General features: G+C 43.8%; 1 protein-coding gene across 1 annotated transcript; it reads left to right on the plus strand.

The window, feature by feature from the left end:
- The first annotated feature begins 2,114 nt into the window (after positions 1 to 2,114).
- Positions 2,115 to 15,049, plus strand: RBX1 (ring-box 1). Its single transcript, XM_067559558.1, has 5 exons — positions 2,115 to 2,272; positions 4,873 to 4,951; positions 11,686 to 11,756; positions 13,387 to 13,472; positions 14,864 to 15,049. Exons 1-5 carry the CDS (start codon positions 2,195 to 2,197, stop codon positions 14,874 to 14,876), a joined length of 327 nt encoding a protein of 108 aa, XP_067415659.1. The 5' UTR covers positions 2,115 to 2,194; the 3' UTR covers positions 14,877 to 15,049.
- The last annotated feature ends 8,618 nt before the right edge of the window (positions 15,050 to 23,667 follow it).

Below are 23,667 nucleotides of genomic sequence, written 5' to 3' on the forward strand. Positions count from 1 at the left end.
GTTCGGAGGAGGAGAAGAGATGGCATTCACTGGACGTGAGATGAGCCCTGGCCTTCTACATCAAGCGTACAAAGCCGTTCCAAAAATCGACGCAGCTGTTCATCGCAGTGGCTGACCAGATGAAAGGCTCACCTGTCTCCACCCAGCGAATCTCCTCATGGATTACATTATGCATCAAGTTCTGCTACGAGCAGGCAAGGGTGCCACTTCCGGGAACCATCACAGCGCACTCAACCAGAGCTCAAGCCTCGTCTACAACCTTCCAGGAGAGAAAGTGCCCCTGCAGGACATCTGCAAAGCTTCCACCTGGTCGTCGGTGCACACCTTCACCTCCCACTATGCCATCATCCAGCAGGCGAGAGAGGACGCGGGATTTGGCAGAATGGTGCTGAGGGCAGCTCCCTGGTAACTCCTACCCACCTCCAACGGTATTGCTTGTTAGTCACCTATAGGGGAATGGACATGAGCAAACACTCAAAGAAGAAAACAAGGTTACTTACCAGTAACTGATGTTCTTTGAGATGTGTTGCTCATGTCCATTCTACAACCTACTCCCCGTCCCCGCTGCTGGAGTTGGCAGAAAGAAGGGACTGAGGGGGCAGAGGGCTGGCAGTGCATCATATACCGTGGCATGTGCGCAGGACTCCAACGGGCATCAGAGCCAGCCCAACGGGATCTGTTCAGGGGAAAAAAGTTCCGGGAACCATGCACAGAGGCATGCACTCACCTATAGTGGAATGGACATGAGCAACACATCTCAAAGAACAGCAGTTACTGGTAAGTAACCTAGTTTTTCACCCCCCACAGCATTCATTTAGCTAGGGAACAGGAACCCAACTTCTGAAGTTTTTCCTTACAATGGGGGCAGTGTGCGAGAGCCTCAAATCACTAATGGGTATTTTCCCATTGAGAAACATGCTTTGTAAATGCCTGTTAGGGGCAGATCAACACTAACCCATGGAAGCATCACAATGAAAATGAGTTAGACAAGAATCAATCTAGCCTCACAAATAGTAGCACAGAGCACTGGACAACTACTACTGTCGCTTGCTACCCTAACATCTAGGCGACCTAAAAGGCCATGTCAAGCAGAGTTTGGAAGATGACACTTTTATTTTGAATTTCTTTAGAACTGCCTTAAAATGCTCCCCCTTTGACAAAGAAGGATTGTGCTGTGTATTTCAATGTGACATGAAACTACTCATTGCTGCAGGCACAATGTAATTGGTGCAGGACTCATGGTCCGGCGCAGACCTCAAGCCGTGCGCAAAGCGCTAATCACCAGGCTTGGCCTTTCACTCTGCTGGATCATATGCGTTTAAAAGGTTGGGTTTCCATATTTGGACAAGAACCAAGCAGAGGTGCGACAACAGCGCAAGGGGTGGAAGGGCAGGTCCCCAAAGCACCCGCGGGGCGGGGCAAGCAGGGTCACTGGCAAGATGCACACGCGTACGTGTGTGGACACGCACAAAAAGGAAGATCAAGCAGAGGGCTAAGCCCTATCTGTGGCCGGCCCGCCTGCAGGCTCACCCTGTGGCTGCAGCAAACAGCCAGCGGAGGCGGCCGGCCTAGCCCGGACTTTACCCGACTGTAGCGGCACGGCTCGCCCATGGCGCGCTAGGGGGTAAAGGGGGGGCGCAGCCACGCAGGGCTCGGCCCCACCAGCTGAAGCCCGGCCCGCTTCTAGCCCGAGCCTATATGGAGTGGGCGAGGCCTGCAGCCCAGCCGGGCCTAGGCGGGCAGGCTGCGGGGACAAGGCTGCGCTGCGTGCGCTTCGTGGGGCCGGCCGCAGGGGATCCACCCCGCGGCCGGGCTCGCGGCGGGGCGGGGCTACAGTAGCCCCCGAGCAGCACTCACAGGAAGAGCGAGTTGCGCGGTGCTGCGCGTCTCTCTCTTTAAATGCGGCTGCCGCCGGCCGGGCCCGGCCCCTCGCTCGCTCCCCTCCTCTCCCCTCCCTCCCGCTAAAGTTGCGCAAGTCTGTGAGGCGGCTGACTCTGAGCCCCGCCCTGGCCGGCGCCTTTAAGACAACAGGGTCACATGACGCTTCCCTGCGCTCGCACACACCTGTTTGCGGGACGGGGCGGGGCGAGGAGGGGGGGAAGGGAAAAGGGAGGCTGTCGCGAGACTTCTTCCCTTCCCCTGCGCACGCGCACACAGAGGACTTAAGTCAGGGGGAGTGATTCGCGTATTCAAAATGGCGGCGGCGATGGATGTGGACACCCCCAGTGGCGCCAACAGCAGCGCCGGCAAGAAGCGCTTCGAAGTGAAGAAGGTGCGGCTTCCGGAGGGCGCCACCCTGACAGCCGCGGAGGGGGGAGGGAGCGAGCGGGCCGGTCACACCGGGGCGAGGAGGGGCCGGGTTTTAGTCTCGTGAGGGGCCGGGTCCCCGGTTCCGCACTGCTCAGGAGAGGGCGGGGCTCTGTCGCAGTTCGGGGCCAATGGCTGAGGCGGTGGCTTTGTACGTGGGGGGAGGGGGACTGAGGGGCCAATCAGCGGTGCTGTTGTTGCTGGGTGACAGTGGCGGGGGGGCGGGGCTGGGTCAGGCAGGCGCCTGCGGTCGCCTGGGTAGTGGAGTCAGGGATGGGGGCGGGGCGACACCTCGACTCAGCCCTGTCCGTCGGGCGATGCTGCGGGGCCTGGCTGGGGGGAGGGGCTCTGCCTGCGTTCGGGCTGCCCGGGGTCTCTGGTGTGGCCCTGTGCAGGGTCTGCCTCCTGCCCCTTCATTTAGTGATGTCAGGGCGTAGAAGCCCTTTCCAAATTCCTGGGAGGGGTCTTCGCGGGGGAGCAGGGGGCCCCGGGACAGCACTGCTGCTCCTCTGCCGCCGGCCTTGGCTCCTCTTCTTCACTCCTGGACTCTGCCTCCAAGCTGGCTGGGGCCCATCCGGGAGGTGGATCTTGGCTCATCTCCTTTCACTCAAACCCCAAAACAAAGAGTCAGGGAGCAAGGGACTTGCTGGTAGCCCAGGTGAGGGCCCGGCTGCATGATGAGGTTTTTGTCAACCCAGAGAGAAATTTGCTTACCGAGGCCTCAACTAGGCAAAATGGCAAAAGTGGAAAAGGATGCTCAAGATGTCTCAAAGCCTCTCTCAGGCACCTGAGTGAAACCAGTAGGGGCCACCCAATGCCAGTAATGAATGTGTGGGTTTGATTGGGGGTTAGACTGGCTCATGTGGAGTGCAGCTTGCCCTACATGCCCATTTCTGGCAGCACATGATGTCCGAGCTCTCGTCACCCCAGTCAGAGCTCCTGGTCACAGGCCTGTTAGCTACTCTAGCCCTGCCCAGTAGGCATGAATACATCACCAGAATTGAAGACTTTTCATAACTGTAGCATAGTTGATTGGACCATAATAGTATCCAGCTGCTTCTTCTCTTCACCCTCCCACCTCCAGCTATATTGGCTTTACTGACCTAACGAGCAAAATAAGCAATAAAATTCTAATTGAATCCCTAAATTTAATAGCTTTGTCCTGGATACATCAGGTCTAATGAATAAGAAGGTTTTTACAGGTTTACATTGTCACATCTTAGTTTAGAATCATACTCTTATGGTAGCTGTGGTCTGAAGTCGGCCTGCAATTTGTGCAGTATGAAAACACTGAGATGGGAGGGAACATAAATTGTACAAAGAGATGTAGTAATGAGCAAGTGAGGAGAAATTTAGGATGAATATCAGGAAACGCTTCCTAATGGTGACATCTCTTGGTAGGATGGACTGCTAGAGGAAATGATGGAAACATCACTTGATTTGGTTAAACACAGGAAAATATATACTTTGGAGAACAATCACTGGAAAGGGAGTTAGACAATCTCTAGATTATGATTGTTACAGAATTATAAGTGAGTTATACTTGCCATACACAATGTCAGGCAAGCAAGTTCTGGTGTCCTGTGTAATTATGAAGCGTCATCTAATTTAATCTTTTCTTTTTTTTTTTTTTTTGGGGGGGGGGGGGGAGAGAGAGAAGGGGATGGATGAATTGTCTGTTATAATTCTATATCATTTGGCTAAGAGTTCCAATCCTGTGTCAATTTTCCAATATTGTCATTTTAAATGCATAGCAGACCCTCTTCTTGTAGGCTTTTGCGGTCATGGAAGTCAGAGTTCCCTTGGGGAGGAGGGGAAACACTTCTTAAAAAGTGACATTTGAGGCAGTCTCTGCTTTCCCTCCCCCCTCGAACCATGTGTTCAGACACCCACACTGGATTCTCAGATGTGCCCTGCAATCCTTTGTGCCAGCTCCCATGGCATTTGAAAGAAGGGATTTCAGTGCAAGGTGGTATACAAGCAGTTTCAAGTTGGCTGCCAGTGTTCTGCAGTGATGACTTATGGGTAGGACTGCTGCTAATGGTGGTATTCTCCATTTTTGTCAAGGTGATCTAGATTGAAATTCCAGTAAGGTGCACACTTCCCTCCATTCCACTAGTGCTAAGGATGTGGCTTGGGAAACAAAAGACCTACCTGGATAGCTGATTCAGGTCTCTTGAATAGAAATACAGATGGTTGAATTTATTTCAATAAAATTCAGGGCCTTAAATTTGAGTGACTGGCTAATGCAGGTAAATGACCCTTTCTTTCCCAACTTCTAGGACTCTGTTTTATATTTACATTTTATTGTATAAAAAAAACAATTCTTCTTGATTCCCACTTGGCATGGATTTTTTGGTTCCTGGGGTGGGTGAGGGAGTATCTCATTACTCCCAAACAACTCTGTTCTAAAGCATGGTGGTTATGGGTTTTCAAGGAGATCTCCCCAACTGTGTTCTGAAAAGCTGGGATCGCCAGGATAGTGCAACAGGGAAGGAGGGGCAAGGAATCCTCTATCAGATATTGTAAGTTCAACAGGAAATGTGTTCTTCTCTCTCCTTGTAGTGGAATGCGGTAGCTCTCTGGGCCTGGGACATTGTGGTTGATAACTGTGCCATTTGCAGGAACCATATCATGGATCTGTGTAAGTAAATGGAGTCCGGGGGGGGAGGGGGAATTAAAGGCACTGTGGCTATTCAGACATGGCAACTCCCTCTCAGATGTGATGCACAGCCAAAATCACCTCTTAAAGCGAGATTCTTTTCAAAGCCCAAAATTGCAAGCCCATGTTTTGGTAATGTCTAAAGGCCATGATCCATTCTCTTACGTTCTTCACCACCACATTTCCCTTTTTCCACCACTTTAAAGAGGGATGAAATGAGGAATTAAATTTGGTATCGCACTGCTACACAGGAGCCAGTGTTGGCTGGGCAGGGGTTTGGAAAGAAGTGGGAGGTGGAGTAAGAGTGAGGGGCCAAAGAAGAGGTGAGATTATTTAGAGGCAGGAATCATGGATAAATAGAACTATTAGAAAACCTGAATTGAATACTGACTCTTTCATTAAACCAGTAAAGATGGTGGCTCATAACACTTCTACAATTAATGACTGACCGAGAGTCCAGTCAGACCACTGACCTCAGCTGATACCATTCCACAGAATACAACCAGCAAAAGGTAGCTAATGCCATTTCAGTCTGAAATTGTGTGGTGGCTATCCAGAGAGGTGTGGATTGTTCTGTTATAGAATAGACAAACCAAACAATCATAAATACTTGAACAATACAAAAATTACCCTTAAATGTCTGCCCTGCTTTATCTGGGAAGACTGTATAATAATCTTATTTTTACAAATAAACATCAAAACACTTACTGTATATGAAAAGTATTTACTGGAGTTCAGTTTAAAAATGTTCAGCATGAAGTGTACATGCATGCACACATGGATCAGTCACTGATCTCTGTTCTGCAAAGGGTTAAAAAATGGGTACAAAAATAGATTCTCAAAATTATGAGACTGTTACCATAGGCACAAAATCAAACTGACTACCCTTGCCTTAATGTTGACGGACAAAGCAATATTTGATGTACTGAATGTGTGAGAACAGTTTTCCAAGGCTGATATTGCTTATTCATTATCTTTAGTCTTGTAATGTAAAAAGTAGCCTCCCCAAAAAAATGTAATAGGCATGATTACTGTGGGTGAAGATGAGTGCTGTGGACTGAACACCCATGACAACTCTTTGCTTCACTTAACGTTTTACCTATATTATTGGTTCTAGTGGTAATAGGTCTAGGAATAAATCTGTCTGAAGTGTTTGATGTTTCAACATGTCAAGGTCTCCCGTATCCTCTATCAAACAAGCTTACAATAATGGTTAGTAGGAGAGTATCCCATTTCTATGTTCTATTTTAAATGTACTTGATTTAATAGATTATTCTAAAATATATCTATTAAGTTCTTATAAAGAGACCAAAAATTCTAATGCACTGGGAGTTGAGTAAATTGGATTTTCTTTCTGACTCTGTCAGATTTACTGTGTATTTTTGGCAAGTTGCTTTCTGTTCATGCCTCAGTGTATCCTCACTTTTTTAAAAAATGGGAATGATAACCCTGTGAGGAAGTAAGTGAGGATTAATTCATACTTGTGAAGTGCTTTGAGGTCTTTGGATAAGATAGACTGTAAAAACACATTGTTTACCATCTTGAAGTTAATGTATTCTGGAAAAAGTAGTCCAAGAGTACACTCTGTGGAGTGAGGACATAAAGCAGTAATTAGAGAACTCCCTGATTTGAAGTTCCTGGCTTTATTAAGTTCCCCCACTGCAACACATCCTGGTACTTTCTAGCGAATGTGGAGGATCAGGAATTCTATAGCCATTCCGCATGCCCTGCTTGAAAAGTCATGTTTCTGAGGCATAGGAAGACTCAATCCATGATCTCTTATAGAAGCAGATTCTAGAAAGAGAACTCAAAACCTCTAGGTCATTAAAACATCTGAGAACCTAGTTAGAATATAGCTCATGAACAAATCTTGGTCCTCATACAATCCCATATCTTAACATAATTTTTAATAATTCATGGAATAAGTTCTATTTATAAACCAGTGGAACTTAGTGTGACTTAGTCAATTTACCTATCCCCAAACTATTTATTGCCTTACATACCAAGATCTAACATGCAGCATTTGGTGTGGTCTGACATTTACTTCTGAGAAATCATGGAAACTGGTAAATACTGGAGAATTTTTTTTGAGGGAGAGAATGGAAAGAATTATTCTGACTGTTAGTATCTTAGTAAGTCTCAAATGTCAGCCCTATAAAATAATGGAACAAATACTAAGAGGAAAAAATTACATCTAGAAGATAAGCAACAAGAATCAACAGGTTTAGAAAAACTCATGCCACAGTTCATTGCTTTTTTGGGGAGGCCGGTGGGGGGGGCCATGCAAGTAGAATAACAAATAGTGGATGAAGGGAACAGTGATGTAATAACTTGATTTTGGTGAAGCAGTTATGTTTAACAAATTCTTATTTGCTGAACTAATCCATATTAGCTTGGATTGAGAGCACCCTTGTACGAAAATGGGCTGAACTGTAAACGAACAGTGCTACTTATACAGAGTGGGTGAAATGTCTGGGGTCTGTGAAGATTAGTGTTGGATCTGGACTTATTTAACATTATTAATGATCTGGAAGGAAGTAAACAGCATTTTAATTAAACTTTCGTATAGTAACCTGAGGAGTGATGTAAAGTCAGAAATAATTCAGAGACTGAAAATATGTGCAGAAACAACAAAATGAGATTAATTTTTTTAAAATGCAAGGTAATAAACTTGGGGTAGGGACATCTGAAACAAATATTTAATGGCAAGGGAAAACCTGGAAAGCAGGAATGTTGGAAGAGATCTATGAGTAATAGGAAGCAGAATATTCAAATATTATGCACAAAAAGTACATTAAAAGAACAACATTTAGGTTGTAAAGTCAAGCACTCAAAAAACTAGGAAATGCCAGAAGTCTGTCCTGTGCTCTGATTGAGGCAGGAGTCCTGTGCAAAAAAAAAAGTACATGATGGTGTAATTAAAGACTGTATTATAATGCATATACCCAAGAGGGCTGAATTCAAGGTTGCATGGACAACCTTCATTCTGGCTTTTCCTAACTTTTGAGTGTTTCTCTGCAGCCTTAGTGTTCTTTTAACATAAGTTTATTTGTCACTTCCTAAGTTTTTTTGAAAAGCAAATAAAAAGATGTTCCATTATGTGGCGTTATATTGACACCCACATGGGTCATCAGAATTGGAATCTTTAGATTCACAACACAGACCTGCCACTTGAGCTAACGGAGTAAACTGATAGCAGCAGCAGTAGTAGTTTGTCATCTGTTATGTGGACCAGCACTAAAAGGGGAAGGGACACTTTTTTTTGCCAGCGAGTTTCGCAAATAATTGCTGATTGCAAAGGAATGACGACTCTGGAATCTTGGGTTCTATTCCAGGCTCTGGAAGGGAATGTGCTATAATGGGCACGCTCTTCTGCCTGTTCCCTCCTAGCATGAACCCTTCTTACCCCACGCACTCAAGCCTGTTCCAGTCCTGTCTATTCCCCACCTTTGGCTCCTTTTCCTAGTCTGTGTCCCTGCCTATCAAGCCTTAATCTCACCCCCTCTGGACTCCAGTTCCAGTCTCTGTGCCTAGCCGTCCTTCCCCCATCTTTGGCACCTCATCTGATCTCTCTCTGCCCCCCGCTCTTGCCTCCATTTAGACCAGCCACATTTCCCATTGGCTTCCAGTCCCCCTCCCAGGCTTCTCATTGAATCTGTGTCATTCCCTTCACATCCTGGTTTCTTGTTCCAGTCTCTTTCCCCAGCCAGTCCTCCTCACACACTCTGGTTTTTCAACAGGTCTGTCCCTTCACCACCTCCTTCCCACCCTCCACTTGTTCTCATTCCCAGTCTCCTCCCACCTAGTGGTTCCCAGTCTCCACCCTTAGCTCTCATCCTAGCCTTGAATAGCCATTCTGTCTCCCAATTCCCAAATCCACCCTCCCCCCAGCCTCCAGTTTGTTTCCACCCTTCTCTCTCGGCTCTTTGTCCCTTTTCTCCACCCATCCCCCCCAAGAGATTTCTTGTTCCCGCTGCATTCATATCAGGCAGCTTTCTGCTCCATGTTGCTTGGGTCAACAGGAAGTCATTGAGCTGAGGAAAGATAGGCTCCCTGCTTTCAGTTTAGGTGCCTGGAGTTGGCAATGGCCTGCTGTAGCCCAAAGCTGCAGTTACAGAATCTGTCCTGCTTGGTTCTGGGCTCTGGAGTATGCTCAGTGCAGAATCTTTTGGGAATTTAGCAGCTAAAATCTAGCAAGTCTTTACTGAGCATATGCAAACAGTGGTTTTTTCAAAGGTTTGTAACTTGGTCAAATTTGGATGGATTTTCATGGGGATGACAAAAGGAACATCTGTGACACAAAGACCACCCCTTGTCAAATTTAAAGTCCCTGTTCCAGTGCTTTGGGATATTAGAACTTCGCAGAGAAAGTTACCAGAATTTTTTAATATGGCCAAAATGTATTTTTCTTTGGCCTTGTTCTTAAACACCTGAACTGTTTTGGCTGAAATTGTGGGGGAGAAAAATCACTGTAAGGTGGACACCAACCATGTAAAATTTCAGCTTAAATGGGTAAGTTTTGGCAAAAATTATAGGCAACTGAAAATATGATAAGAAATGTCAGGCAACATGAATGATGTGCAGTATTACCAGCCCCCTCCTATAAGGAACTTGCAATGTAATATACTGGCATAAAAGACCAGCGCAGTCCTGGGCTGTGCGCACTGAGCTATTAAAGAAGCCTCTCTCTCTCTGCAACTCTGGTGATGCTGCACCTGCAATACTGTATTTGATGTATGAGATGGCCAAAACCAAAGATGCATACAAACAGAATGGAGTCCAGAGAAGACTCACAAAATGATTACTGGGTTGAAGGAATTAATTTGAAAAGACTAAATACGAATAGCTTGGCTATGTGATAACTAAGCCTGGAACATAACTGTCTACAAATATTTGGAGGGTGTAAACACTAATAGAGGAAAAGGAAACTACATGGTACAAGGGCTTATAACTAGACGTGATCATATGACATTGAGAGGAAGAGCTAGGCTAAATGTTGAGAAAATCCAATATAAATCTATAAAGCACTAGAATAGTCTTCCAAAGAGGGCAGTGAAATCCCCTCCTGTGTCAAATTTTAAAAACGGGACTGGGGAAGCCCTAGAAAATTTAGTAGGAAACAGACCTGCACTAACCATAAGGTGATTAGTTGACTTGATTGTTTCTTTAATTTCTGACTTCTGATGCAGCACAGTACCTGAAGCCATGAATAGATCCAGATGGGAACTCTGCAGGGAGAAAGAGAACACCATGTAGTGTGTATTTTCACAATACTGTTTCTCAAAAATTAGCCTTTTTATTAAAAAAAAAAAAAAAAAAAAAAAAAAAAGGGGGGGGGTGTCTCCTGTGTAGTTATTCCTTAACAAGAATTCATTTTGAGGCCCGTTAATAGAGCTGCAAATAAAGGGGAACGATGCCTTATTTTCTGTCAGCAACTATTATGGAGAAAATTGAATCTTAGGCTGCTTCTCTTTTCATATAAACATACCGAAGGCTGCCAAAATAGTGTTTTGAGGGGGGAGTTCTTAATGGAGAAATGCTCAAATACATATTTACTGCAGGATCCTGACCACTCCTAGTGTAAGATATTTGGGCTGCACCTCTTTCAAATACTACAGGTAGTTCAGCCTTGTCCATAAGACTCCTGGTCTCTGTCACATTCCTTTTGCCTTCACTCCAGATTCTTTGCCACAAGCAGAGAGAAGCTGTTCAGCGTGCCCATATTATCTACTCAGTCTCTGCTTCTATAGCTTATTTGCTGGCTGCTGCCCCAAAATATCTCCCCTGCTCTAGGGGGGCAGAATTTTCAGAATTCATTCCCTGAATGGAGCCACCCACTGAGCTGCTGTCCCTTTTGTTAACTCCTGGTCTGTCACGGTGGAGCTGGATATATGGAAAAGCAGAAGGTGAAGAGGTGATTCATCTGCAAGGACACCACGTTTGGGGCTAAAGAATGGGAGCATGTCCATGATTGCCTCCAGCCTGCTGAGACTTGGCCTGCTAGGGAAGTTCAGTCTGGATGACTTATTTGGAGGCCTTTGCATCCATGAACACCAGCCTAGGGCTCCTCCAGAGACATCTCTGCAAGAGGAGATCTTCCCTCTCAAGTGTTTGAGACTCTGCAGTGTGGCCCATACTTGCTAATCAACATCTCTTCCTTTCAACACCCTACCCTCCCAAAATGCAATCTCCCTCGAAAGGAAAAAGCTTTAGGATCCTACCTCAGGTTCTTAAGTATTTTTATTTGCCAAGGAATATGGCATCCTGTCTGACCCATCTCATTCCCAAAAGGAAGATCTGGACTCTTAGGGAAGCTTTCCCCTACACTTCCTTTCCAGTTCTAGTACTGAATAATGAGGAACGATCACACACAAACACAACTTTGATATGACCAAATTTGAAATATTTGTTACATTTTGGTAAGCAGACACATTTCACTATCAGATGTTATGGGTACTCCTATACAATCCCCTCAGCCCCCTAAGAAAGTAGACAGTAAGTATGTCTTCATTAATAAAGTGACTGGTTCTCTCCCATCTCCCCATTTGGGAAAAAAATCTTATTAAACGCAGTGATTTCCAACACTTTTTTGTTTTGTTGGACTTACTACAAACAGAGTTTTGGTATTTTTCCTCATTTACTGTAGTAAAGCGGGCTGTTTGTTACAAGTAGAAAGGGTCCCACTTCTGAATGTGTGTTTAATCTTGTTTCCACAGGCATAGAATGTCAAGCTAACCAGGCATCTGCTACTTCGGAAGAGTGTACTGTTGCATGGGGGGTCTGCAATGTAAGGAAAACTGCTTTCATTGAAAAAATTCTGTCTCCTCTCTTCTATTAATCAAAATCAAAATAGAGAAAGTCAGCTGATCCGTTAAGATGGCCTCATAGTCATTTATTAGGAAAGAACATTTTCAAACCTTGGATGCTTAGTGGGACATAGAGAGATGAAGGGAAGAAGAAAAATGAGGGTTGGGGAGGTATAAAACAAGGCAGATTGTGAGAATGAGAATACAGAAAAAGAAGGGGTGAAGGATAGAGATACCTCGCTGCTTGGCAATTTTGTAGGAATTTAATTTTGAGCTGTGACTATCTCAATATTCAAGGGACAGGCTCATAGCTGGGAGTTATCCCACCATCAGAAAACGAAGTATTACTTGGGTGCCAACATATCTGATTCCTCTTGATGTGCAAGCCTGCGTGAAGAGTCAATTTTTGTTGACCAGAGGGTTTGCTTTCTTATTAAAAAGAGAAGAGAATTGCTTGACCCATCTAATCTCAGATTTTCCCATTTTGTTGAGGCACCACAGTCCTTCAGACAGGGCACCAGCCCTGTCTGTGTGGACTCAAGCATGCAAATCAGCATTTCCCCACCACCTCAAGTCTAGGTAAGGACATGCTGTCTGTATATGCAAGGTATGCATTTCACGCCCAAGGACCGGTTTTGCCTGCAGGACGATTCTGTTCAGCTGCCGAACTCACATGAAGTATGCCTTCGTGTAGAACAGAATGGTGCCCTGTACACAGTGTGACTCCATTTTGCATGCAAGTGTAGAATTGTTTGCCTGAGTAAAAGTGTCATGGCAAGCCACTGCATTCAGGGTAACAGTTAAAGGATTGCATGAAGAAACTACTCTTGCCAGATTTGGACCTATCTATGTTACAAAAACTACTATGTGGGGCCATGTTACAATATAGTGCATCATCAAGGTTAAAAACACAGTTGTATCTGTCTACAGAAGCAAGATCAAATTATGGTTTTTAACCATGTTGGGACACTGGTGTTGGAATCTGCACTTCCAACATAAGCCTTTAATGGTACTGATAAATGGGACCCTAATTTTTACAGAGCTGTATAGGGAGAGGCCAGTGTCTGTAGCAAATATGTAGTAGATCTTTCTCTCTGACCTCCCAAGTCACTTTTATTCAAACCTCAGTTGGTTCAGAGTACTTGCAGAATACTTCCTTCAGCCTGTACCTTCATCCCTATCCCTGCCCTTCAGGACCTCCTCTGGCTCTTCTTATATTTGTCCACTGTGAAATCCCTGTTCCTGGCTCCATAGATGTGTCCCTTTCTGCCTCTGCTTTACCAGTACAGACAGCTTCTGAAGCCTGCTTTCCCTCCTTTGTCAGACATTGCTTATTTGCCATGGTCTTAGCTGTGAAACAGCCTCTCTGCTACTACTACTTTGATTTTTTTTTTTTTTTCCCCCTTCCTTTTTGAAACGCCGATCAAAACCGTCCTCTTCCTTGTTGCTTATCAGTGAGCTCAGTCAGCTCCCCACCTCTCCTTGTCTATAAAGGGGTGCCTATGAAGGGCACCCCTTTCTAGTGATACTTTCATTGCTTTAACTTCTCTATATTAAGAGATTCATGAATAGCACCTTATGAAACTATGTAACTTGGACCTTCTCTTCCAGCATGCTTTCCACTTCCACTGCATCTCTCGTTGGCTCAAGACTCGCCAGGTGTGTCCGCTGGACAACAGAGAATGGGAGTTCCAAAAGTAGGTATCCTGTGCCTTTCCCAACATGGAACATGCTATTGCCCATCCACTGGGTCTTTTGATTAGTGCTAGGCATTGTTAATTTCTGCTAGATCTTGCTGCTAAATACCTGGGTGCTCTTTGTCATTTCTGGGTCTTGCGAGCATATTCTGCTCCTACTGGGAGGCGTTTTCTGTGTCACTCTACAGTGAGTTTCCTTGGCCACTTGCTAACAGAATTGATGGGCTATGAAGGGTATCCAAGTAGCCAATATGTAAATGAGAGCAGTTGGAGATCTACAGCAACGTTTTCTCTACAGAGCATAGAGAAGTGAAATTCACTGAAAGCAGAGCTTCAAATGAGTGACTTGGGTTCAGAAACTAACCTTGGGTTCAGAAACTAACTATTGCTCCAAAACCTGGGTATTATGTTTATGTCAAGGTGTCACTCTGACCTTGAATTGTTGAGATTTGTTTTAAAACCTATTAAAGTTACAGATAGATAAAAGTAACTTGCGTGTCTTGGCTGGGTGGATGTTTGCTTGCAGTGCAGAACTACCAAGTAAATGAGCCAGACTGATGGCCTTGCCTAAAGACCCATCGTTAGAATAACCAGAGAAGCTGCTGATTAGGATTGAGGGGTACTGAGATATGTATACGGCAGTACTGGTCTGTAATGATAGGGAGTATTGAAGGTTGGGTTTGAGATGCAGTACGTTGAAAATGATATAAAGAAGCTTACCTAGCACCTGCCCCACGCTGCATCATTTATCCATTAACCACTTTGCTAGCTACGGATTCACCCAATTTTTTTTAAAGAGCATTCTTTTTAAACGGAGTCCTGACTTCTCAAGCAGGTGTATTAAAATTTCTCAATTCCATATTTGAGTATTAATTGGCACTCAATTGTATAAATGGTCACTTCTGTGATAATTTTTGCACATAATGCAGGATTTGAACATCTGAAGGCAGCCATAATTGACAACTGGACCCATGGTGCAGCTGTTCTGTTTGGCTAGTGACTAAGCTGCCTAGGTACCAGTATGAGACATGAACTGATTTACATTTTACATGTGCCTAGTAATGTATGGAGGTAATGACATGCTCCAGCCTTTTTTCAGTGGACAGATGTGAGAAGTGGAGTTTTGGGCAGAGGATTAGGATGATAGTCACAAATCCATGAAACAATGAGCTGTTTAATCTCTCCTGATTAATCAGTCTGGGAAATTTAAGGAAAAAGTGAAATAGGTACCGTCTCTTCTTGTTGTTTCTACTGAGGTTGAAATACATATTTGTATGTCACATGTTAATTGGATTAAACATCATGAGAGTAAAGATGGTGCCAATAATCAGCATTGGTATTTAATATAAAAATAACAAGCACGGTAACGTAACAAATGTTTGTATTTTCAGGTACGGGCACTAAAGAAAGATGATCACCAAGTTTACTGTTCTGTCATCAGCATAATTGGCTCATCTCGTTAGTGGGTTTGTTTTAGGAATTATGTAAATCAGTTATACATATGTCTTGTTTTTTTGCTTTAATCTTAATGCTGCCATATTGTATACTCTTAAATAAAATGTTGTTGGAACATCCCATCTAACTTTGTCTTGTATTTGTGAATGATTGTGAACAGGGGTGGGATCTGCTCCAGAAACTGGGAAGTCAACTGGACTTTTATTAATCATTTTAGTATTAATGACCAGTCTGGGGCTACCATCCTGTATTCCACAAGACAGAACTTCTCAGACAACCTGCCTTGCCAGTGTGCCTAATCTGTCACCTGGAAGGATCATTTCTTGGTTTGCCCAATCAATTTAAAACCACATCCTTGCACCCACTCAGCTCAATAAGAGGTCAATGGGAGCAGGATCTGGCCCTTAATTCTGGGCCAGCAGAGGGGTGTCAATTGTGCTGACACTATTTTTGCGATGAACACTTTTCTGCTGGAAGTCCGACTGCAAGATTACTCATTTCACACAAATTCCCTATTGCCATCAGATGGAAATTACTTTCCATTGCTTCTGATGCAGAATTCAATAGAACAGGTGACTTACAAGGACAAAATCTCCTTAACAGTTCCCAGTTCCTTGAACCCATTCAGCCTGGTGGTCTTAAACTGAGTGCAGGTTCTCAAATGTTGCTAGTCATAAAACACTTCTAAATGAAAGGTATAAATAAGGTCCTTGCCTCAAGAAGCTCACATGCTAAATTGTTTTCAAAGCCATAAATGGGGCAGTGAATGAGCAAACTGGATGACTTTCACTTCTAGATCCCCAGTTCAATCCAGCCTGGGATCATATGCCTCAAAGTCATTACTGTCAATACTACATAGTTGTCTGTCAATTGTTCTCAACGAGGGGTATATGCACTCCAGGGGGGTACGCAGAGGTCTTCCATGAGGTACATCAATTCATCTAAATATTTGCCTAGTTTTACAACAAGGTACGTAAAAAGCACTAGCAAAGTCAGTATAAAATAAAATTTCATACAGACAATGACTTGTTTATAATGTTCTACATACTATACACTGAAATGTAGGTACACTATTTATATTTATTGATTTATTTTATAATTATATGGTAAAAATGAGAGAGTCAGCAGTTTGTCATGGTGTGCTGTGACCCTTTTGTATTTTTATGTCTGATTTCATAAGCAAGTAGTTTTTAAGTGAGGTGAAACTTGGGGGTATATAAGACAAATCAGACTCCTAAAAGGAGTACCGTAGTCTGGAAAGGTTGAGAACGACTGGTCTACATTAAACTTGTGCTATCTAGTTCACAGCAGACAACTGTCCATATAATAAAATCATCATAATATGGCACTTGTTTTTGAAGTCTTAGCAGAGAGGCCAAGGACTCAAATGACCATAGAGGTAAAATCTTATTACAAAAGGTGGTCCTACGACATTAGACTTAAGGCATGTTGTGGCATTTTAGGAAAATTAATGTTGCTGTGGCGTACTAGATCTGCTGAATAAATTATTTGGTTTTCAGGGCTGTCAGTTTCATACCTTTCCCAAAGCATTACATTCCTAATAAATCTCTTCTTTTAAATTGACATTTTCAATCCCTCAATACTGGTGTTTTTTTTTTTGTTTTTTTGTTTTTTTTTTTTTTTACTTCCACTGCAGATCATTGACTTCTCCCTGATTTCTCATTCTACTATAGTATAATTAAACTACTTTTGAGTGTCTGATAAGTAGTTTTGGCATGGGAGGGTGTAACAATGTGCATAATAAATCTATTCCAGTTGTGCTTCCTGTTGCTACCTTGGGATTTCTACACCTGTTCTCTGGCCAGTTGTTGAGGATAGTTAAGCTTGGTAACTAATGTTGTGCTGCTGAGCACTGTAATGTTAAAGAGCAGGTTGCAAATGCAAGTCCTGGCAGTGACTTTTTTTTTCCAGTGTCTGGGGACTTTTTTGAAGCAGAGCTGGGTGCAGATGTGTAACATAAGTGGCAGCAGGTACTGGCACCCTACAAAGAAAGAGGTTGATTACTGCTGACCTACTGAGGCAGGTATGGCTCATTAGAGTCCATGCTAGAGGAAAGGGAGATAGAGGGAGTGAAGGTTTGAGACAGATAGGTCCTAGAGAAGGAATGCTAAGAGCAGCCACATCTCAGAATTCATATATTGTTTTGGAAACAGCTTTTTTCCCCCCTATTAATTGGACTGCAGTCTTTGACTTTGAGAGGGTAGATTTTTTATTTGGTCCTGTATAGCGGTTATTCTCATCAGCACCCCACCCACATAGATGGAACAATGATCACGAGCCAGGTCAAACTACTAGCACCAGGAAACAGCTTTCACACCAAGGACATTGTGATAGGATAGCAGAAATAGCCTTATGGGCCCTACTATTGTAGAGGCAGTCTTCATGATCCCTGTAGCTCAGTTCTGGTTCTTCTGTTATACTGTTCTTCAATTACTCCCTCAGATGCAAAAATTCTTCCCCTTCCCCATCACCCATTCAAGAATCAATTCATTTTAACCTTGGGGAGAGGAGAATGAGTCTCCAATTTCATCGGGTGAAAGGCTAGCTATCATAGTGCTTGGATTAACAGATTGATAGTTGTTGTTGCCCAACCTAACTTGGGCAAGCCTGCCAATTCAAGCAGTTGCTGTCACAATATAAGCATTTCCTCGTCCTAAAAAGGCCTGTTTTACCACTTTGACTCAATGAGTGTCTGTTGTTTGTGCTTAATCCATCACTGGTTGAGGGTGCTTGGTGCTTCCTGCCTTGCAATAATTAAGCAATTGTTAATTAGGTAATTGAACATGTACATGGCTCTCTGACAACTATTAACTAACCCGTCTCTTCTCCCTGCACTACCTATGAGACACATTTATCCCCACATTACAGATGGTGAAATTGAGGCATTGTCAACTATGCCAGAGGAATTGAGTTTGTGATTTCAGGATTTGTATTTGAGAAGGATCCTAATAAGGTGGAGCAGCTCTGTTTTGTTTTAAAAGCTGCAAGATGGAAAACTTAAAAGCAATTTTACAGACAGATTGAGCTTAATAGAGTTCATGCCTAATTTTTTCTTAAACTTTGAAGCACATCAGCTACAGTCAAAGCCCATGTGTGGAATAAATTAACTAACTAAAGTGAATGCAGAATGGGGTTGAGCCTGGATGCTGGCATGAAGATACAAAAGGAAAACAGAAGGACCTTGGGACTAACAAAAATCAAATATATGACCTACAGGGCTGTTCTTAATAGGTCAGCTACTCAGAGGGCCAACTGAAAGGCGTTCCTTTAGAGACAATGGTGGGTATCTAAGCTTCCTTACTGGGATTGCACTTGTTGAGGGAAGCACTGAGTGGTGATCACTATCAAGGACTGCTCCCTTCCCTCCCCCCCTCCCATTTGTAGACCCGTGTAGCGAAGGCTACACAAGGTGAATGGAGTATCCAGGGCCCAGATCCACAAAGGTATTTAGGCTCCTAACTTCCATTCAAATCAGTGGCAGCTAGGAGCCTAAATACCTTTGTGGTTCTGGGCCTAAGTGAATATCTCCTTCAATTCCCTGGGCATAGTTTGACCACTTTAGCAGATAGGCAGGCACCCTGAAAACTACATTCAATTCCATCTGCCTTAGTCATTAGCATTCTTCTGATCTAGGTGGAATGGGTGGCTGTCCATCTTCTGATTCGTCTTCCTATGTCCCCTTCCAACATCTGCTGTTTAGCCAGCAGGTGAAGGGGGTTACCTCAAACATTTATAAATCATGTTCCTCCATGGTGCTCTCACAGGAGACCCACAAAGGAGAAGGACCACACTGACAGGTTTGTGTGTGAGCACATGGATCCTCCAGTAACTTCCTGACATCATAAAAATCGCCCTGCAGCGATTGATACCAAGGGTACTCCAGAATTGTTCTCCCCTCAGGTTTGTCTCAATTCTGTTGTGTCTCTTGCAAGGTGATGAGGATGGAATAAAAGGAGATGCCCCTTCTAGGTGAAGATGATGATGCACCAAATCACCACTCCACTTAGGCACATGGGAGTATGGATGATGAAACTTTGTTCAGGCAATTTACCAATGCAAAAGTAGAATTATTGTCCATGGGAACATTCAAGAGTCTGTAGCTTCCCTGCCAGAAGACTGAACAGCCCAAAATAAACGTGAACCAATCAGTCAACTGAGCTGCTTTGCACCTTTCTCTGTGAGGAAAATACAAGGAATAATACAGGCAATTGTTGGCTTTGCTTCAGGAGATTTCATCTTCCATGCTCTCATTTCAGTATTGACTCCTATTTTACAGACCGCCACCAACAGGTGATGTCATGCAAGAGTCTCCTTATCCCCTTTCAGTCTTTGATTCCATCTTCCTGAGATGGAAGATCCAGAGATGCAAATGCATTCTATTGATACACTTAACCTACTGTCCCATGGCACCCTTTTCTTCTCCCAGGAGCATCCTTTAAGCATCTCGGCCCTTGGCTCTTACCTTCTCCACTGACTCACCCCCATGGCATATGCCATCCAATTTATGTTTGGAAAACATGGGCAGTGTTGAAACCTCAAGTGGAATTGTTACTCACAGACGCAGAAGACATAGCAAGTCCTCAGACAAGGGCATTATTGTAGAACCTCACAATAGCAAAAATGTTTGTGTTGAGAGCTTTTTTTCAGTCTTTACTCTCTGTTGGGATGATTTCCATAACTGCATGTTGTATTTTTGGGTTTGTACGTGTAACTGACAGTTCTGTTGGCAGCCTCTTGTATCCCTGGGGTTGGGACCACTGGCTGATGACCTTTCTCCCCCAAGGATGAAAACCACCTACTGGGGATTTGTGGTGTTTTCCATTACTGTCCCATAAGTTCAATAGCACACATAGGTGCATGCTCCCTCAGTAGATCTATCTCCTTGTGCTGCTCTGAAACTGTAATGTGTTTGGTTGTCTTTTAATACATGTATTATGGTGCCTTTTTTGAGTGCTGTATCTTTGTGAGCCAACAAGAGTCTGTTTGAGGTGTTAAGTTAGTCCTTCCTGAAGCACAAATAGAGCAGCAGTCCATATTTGGGTGTGCTCTCTGTTAGAGCTTTTGAAAATGCCAGATGAGCACCCATGTGGGAGTGAAGAACAAAGGGGCACAACAGAGGTGTGGAAAAGGGCATGGACACTCAGGGGCCCTTGAGATCACTTTCTGAAAATACCACATGTGCCCAAAAGACTAAAAAATCCCTTTTATTCAGCCAAACTATCATTTTTGGCTGCACAATCTTTTGAAAATGTTGTCTTAGCTTTTGTCTCAGCTTTCTCATTTATACAAGGAGCATAATAACACCTACAATCTCATAGGGGTATTGTTAGAATTACTCAGTGTTTGTATAGTGATTTAAAGATGAAAAGTGCAATATAAATACTTATTTATGGGGTAAATATGAGTGCTTTTTAGTAAGTTTTGTTTTACCAAAAATCAGTGTCAAAGAAAATGACTTAAGAAGATGAAACTGTGTTGAACAGCTAAGTTTCTGAGGTGAGCCATAAAAAGATCAAACATAATCTGTCTAAATTTTTGTCCTCCGGTTGTCCATCCTGCATATCCACCCTGCATATCCACTTCCTGTCCCACTGGCCTGATTCCAAGCAATAGCAAGCCCTGTGTGGCAACATTCAGCATCAGGGCAGATTGTACGTGATTTTACCTGCTCTCCAGAAGTCAGGAAGATTTTTTTTTTTAAACATATGTATTCTTTTTTTGGTAAATCACCTAGAGTATAAGAGAGATTTATGCTGGATCTAAACTTTATGTTCTTCCTTGAACAACTTGTACCTTTGAGATTTCAAATTAATCTCTCTAAGAAAAACAAAATGCAATTAGCTACCATGTCACATTTGCTACCCCGTACTCATACAATGTTAGAAACAAAATATATATTAATTATAGGACTTTTTGTCACCAAAGAGAATAGCTAAAATAATCTATGAACTATACAAACCAATACTAGAGGCCACGTGGTATAACAGGAATTTTGTTTCATGTTTTCTGGATTATCCACTCATAGTAATTCTGCATAAAGATATTAGTAATGCAAAATATTATATAGATTGCTGTTTTATTCATTCCATATTGGGCAGGTATGTCTACCATTTGCAAAAATAGTTTATGGTTCAATTTACCACTGTTTGTGGATTCTTAGGCAGCAGTGGGGTCCTGAAGTGCTTTCCATCTATGGTAGTTTAAGAAATTGCAATCTTTCTTCGTTACAGTGTTGGATTAAGGCATAGGCACTATAGGGTGGTGTCAAAGCCCCAACTCCTGGAGTCATGTGATGAGTTCAGAATCTCAGCTTTAAAAAAAAAACAAAAACAAACTTCAATCCTTATGGTTGTGAAGAAAATCTTGAAAATACAACCCCAGTGTAAGTAAAGTAAAGATGTCTGCATGAGCCTGCAGATAGCCTGAAACAATAGCTTGGAGAGGTATGAGCTGCTTCATGCATCTCAGAGGAGATTGAGGGCTTGTCTTCACTATGGCGCTAAATCGGCACCGCTGCCATTGATGCAGTGGCATTGATTTAGCGGGTCTGATGAAGACACATTCAATTGACAGCAAACACTTTCCTGTTGACATAGCATATGAAGACACCATAGCAAAGCGATGCAAGGTAGGTCGACTTAAATTAACTACTGTATTTACATTGACCTAGTGCCATAGTGAAGACAAGCCTTGAGAGTTAACTATAAAAAACACAGCTCTAGGAGCCTTCTGCAAACACTGTGCCAGCAGGGGACCTCATGTGACATCAGGAGAACAGTAAATAAGCCTATCTTACCCATCAGGTAGATAACACCTCACTGCTGTGGTAAGAACTCAGGCAGAGGCCCTGCTCCCCCTGCTGCTCTGAAGAGAAGAGCAGCCTTGCTCCTTCATACAGTCCTTGACACAATTATCAAGGCCTTGTCATCTCCAGACTGCTCTACTGCAAAGTACATTATGTAAGACTACTCTTGAAGACCATCTAGAAGCTACAGCTGACTCCAGAATACAGCTGTCTGCCTGCTTAGTGGGGTAAGCCACAGCAAGCATAATACCAATGCTCGATTCTGAGTGCTATTCCAAGAGAATATAAATCATGAGGTTGGCCCAAAAAATCATGAGGGTTAGGAGTGGTTGTATTTTTTTTTAATCAGTTCATGTTATTTAGTCATCTTCTTACTCCTCTTTGTTCCTCTGCCAAAGTGAGTGTGATAATTTCAGGGTGAAAAGTCAACCTATAATGCACAGAAAAATGCACGCCTCCCCCTGGCTACTCAGAAGAAGACTCCACTTACCCTTTCTTCACCCTAAGATGGGGAAACTGCCATCTATTTCCTATTGCTAGCTTGGCCCAGCAGCAACTTTTCTCTTCCTGGGACCCCGTGGCCCCACTTCTCCAACTCTCTTGCTCTGGGACTTCTCATCTGCCTAGGCCCCAGCAACACCACTTCCTTGACTCCTATCTCCCCTGTCTCCTGTTGCCCCAGGACCTGCTCACTCCTACAGGACCATACATTGAAGGCAGGGCCCAGTGGCAGGTCAGGTCTGTGTCTTCAATCTCAAGGCTTTCATGCAAAGCGCTGCCTAGTTCTCCATTCCAGAAAATCACAGGATTGGAGGAGCTTCTTACATCATTGCGACAGCTCCTCCTGTAGGCTCCAAAATCCTGTTACTCACAATAGTCCATGAGAATTGGCAACACTGCCTTCCTCTAGCTGCTCGGAGGACCCTCCTCTTCCCCAGCACCATCCTCAAGCTGTGGCAGCAGCCATCTAATCCACTCACAGCCCTCTGCACCCCCTTCTTGTGCACCCTATCTCTGTGCACCCCTTAAATCTGCCTCCTGCTCCACACAATGCCTTGCTCCCCCTCATGTTCCCCATCCACTTTTCACAGTGGCCCTGCTGCTCCTCTCATTCTCCATGTCCTGTCCTGTCCAGGCCCCTGACCCATTGAGTGGCAACCATTTGCCTGTGGACATGGCGCCAATCTCATTGAAAACAGTGGGGGATGACAGCCACCTTTATTAAGGGCTGCCTTGTCACATGCAGGTAGACCAGTGTTTCTCAACCTATTTACCATTGTGGGCGGCGTACACAACTCTCTCTGTGTGACTTGTGGACCACATCCACACAATATATATACACTACCTGTATGGCCCTGGTCACATGGGCCACAGCTGTGTGTTGATTGGGCCACAGGTTGAGAATCACTGAGGTAGACTGTAGGAAAATGGCAGCCATCATGCTGGCTTCATTCCCATTGACGGTAAGAGAAGAGGGTGGCCATTTTGAATGAGGAGAGATTTGCAAGTTAGCAGCTTTCATCAAGTTTTCATGAGACAGGTTAAAAAACACCCCAAAATTGTCAGAGCTGTGATAAAATCGTGAGAGTTGCAACACTGTAATTATGATCTTCAAAGCCCAGAATGGTCTGGGGCCTGGCTATCTTAAAGACTTCCTTCCCTCCCCTATCCTATCATTACAATCACTGGGGTACGATTGTTGTTAATTCCTGGAGGGAATTTTTCAAGGTCAGTGACTGGAGCCAGATTTATAAAGGCATGTAGGTGCCTAAAGATGCAGATAGGCGCTGAATGGGATTTTCAAAAGGCAGCTAAGCACCTTAGTCCATTTAAATCAGTGCAAGTTAGGCATCTAGGTGCTTTTGAAACTGACACTATGCATCTATCTGCAACTTTAGGTGTCTAAATACCTTT

The sequence above is a fragment of the Emydura macquarii genome, unplaced genomic scaffold (assembly GCF_026122565.2).
Source record: "Emydura macquarii macquarii isolate MOO-44397 ecotype Brisbane River unplaced genomic scaffold, CSIRO-AGI_Emac_v2 contig_2205, whole genome shotgun sequence".
Classification (NCBI taxonomy): Eukaryota; Metazoa; Chordata; order Testudines; family Chelidae; genus Emydura; species Emydura macquarii.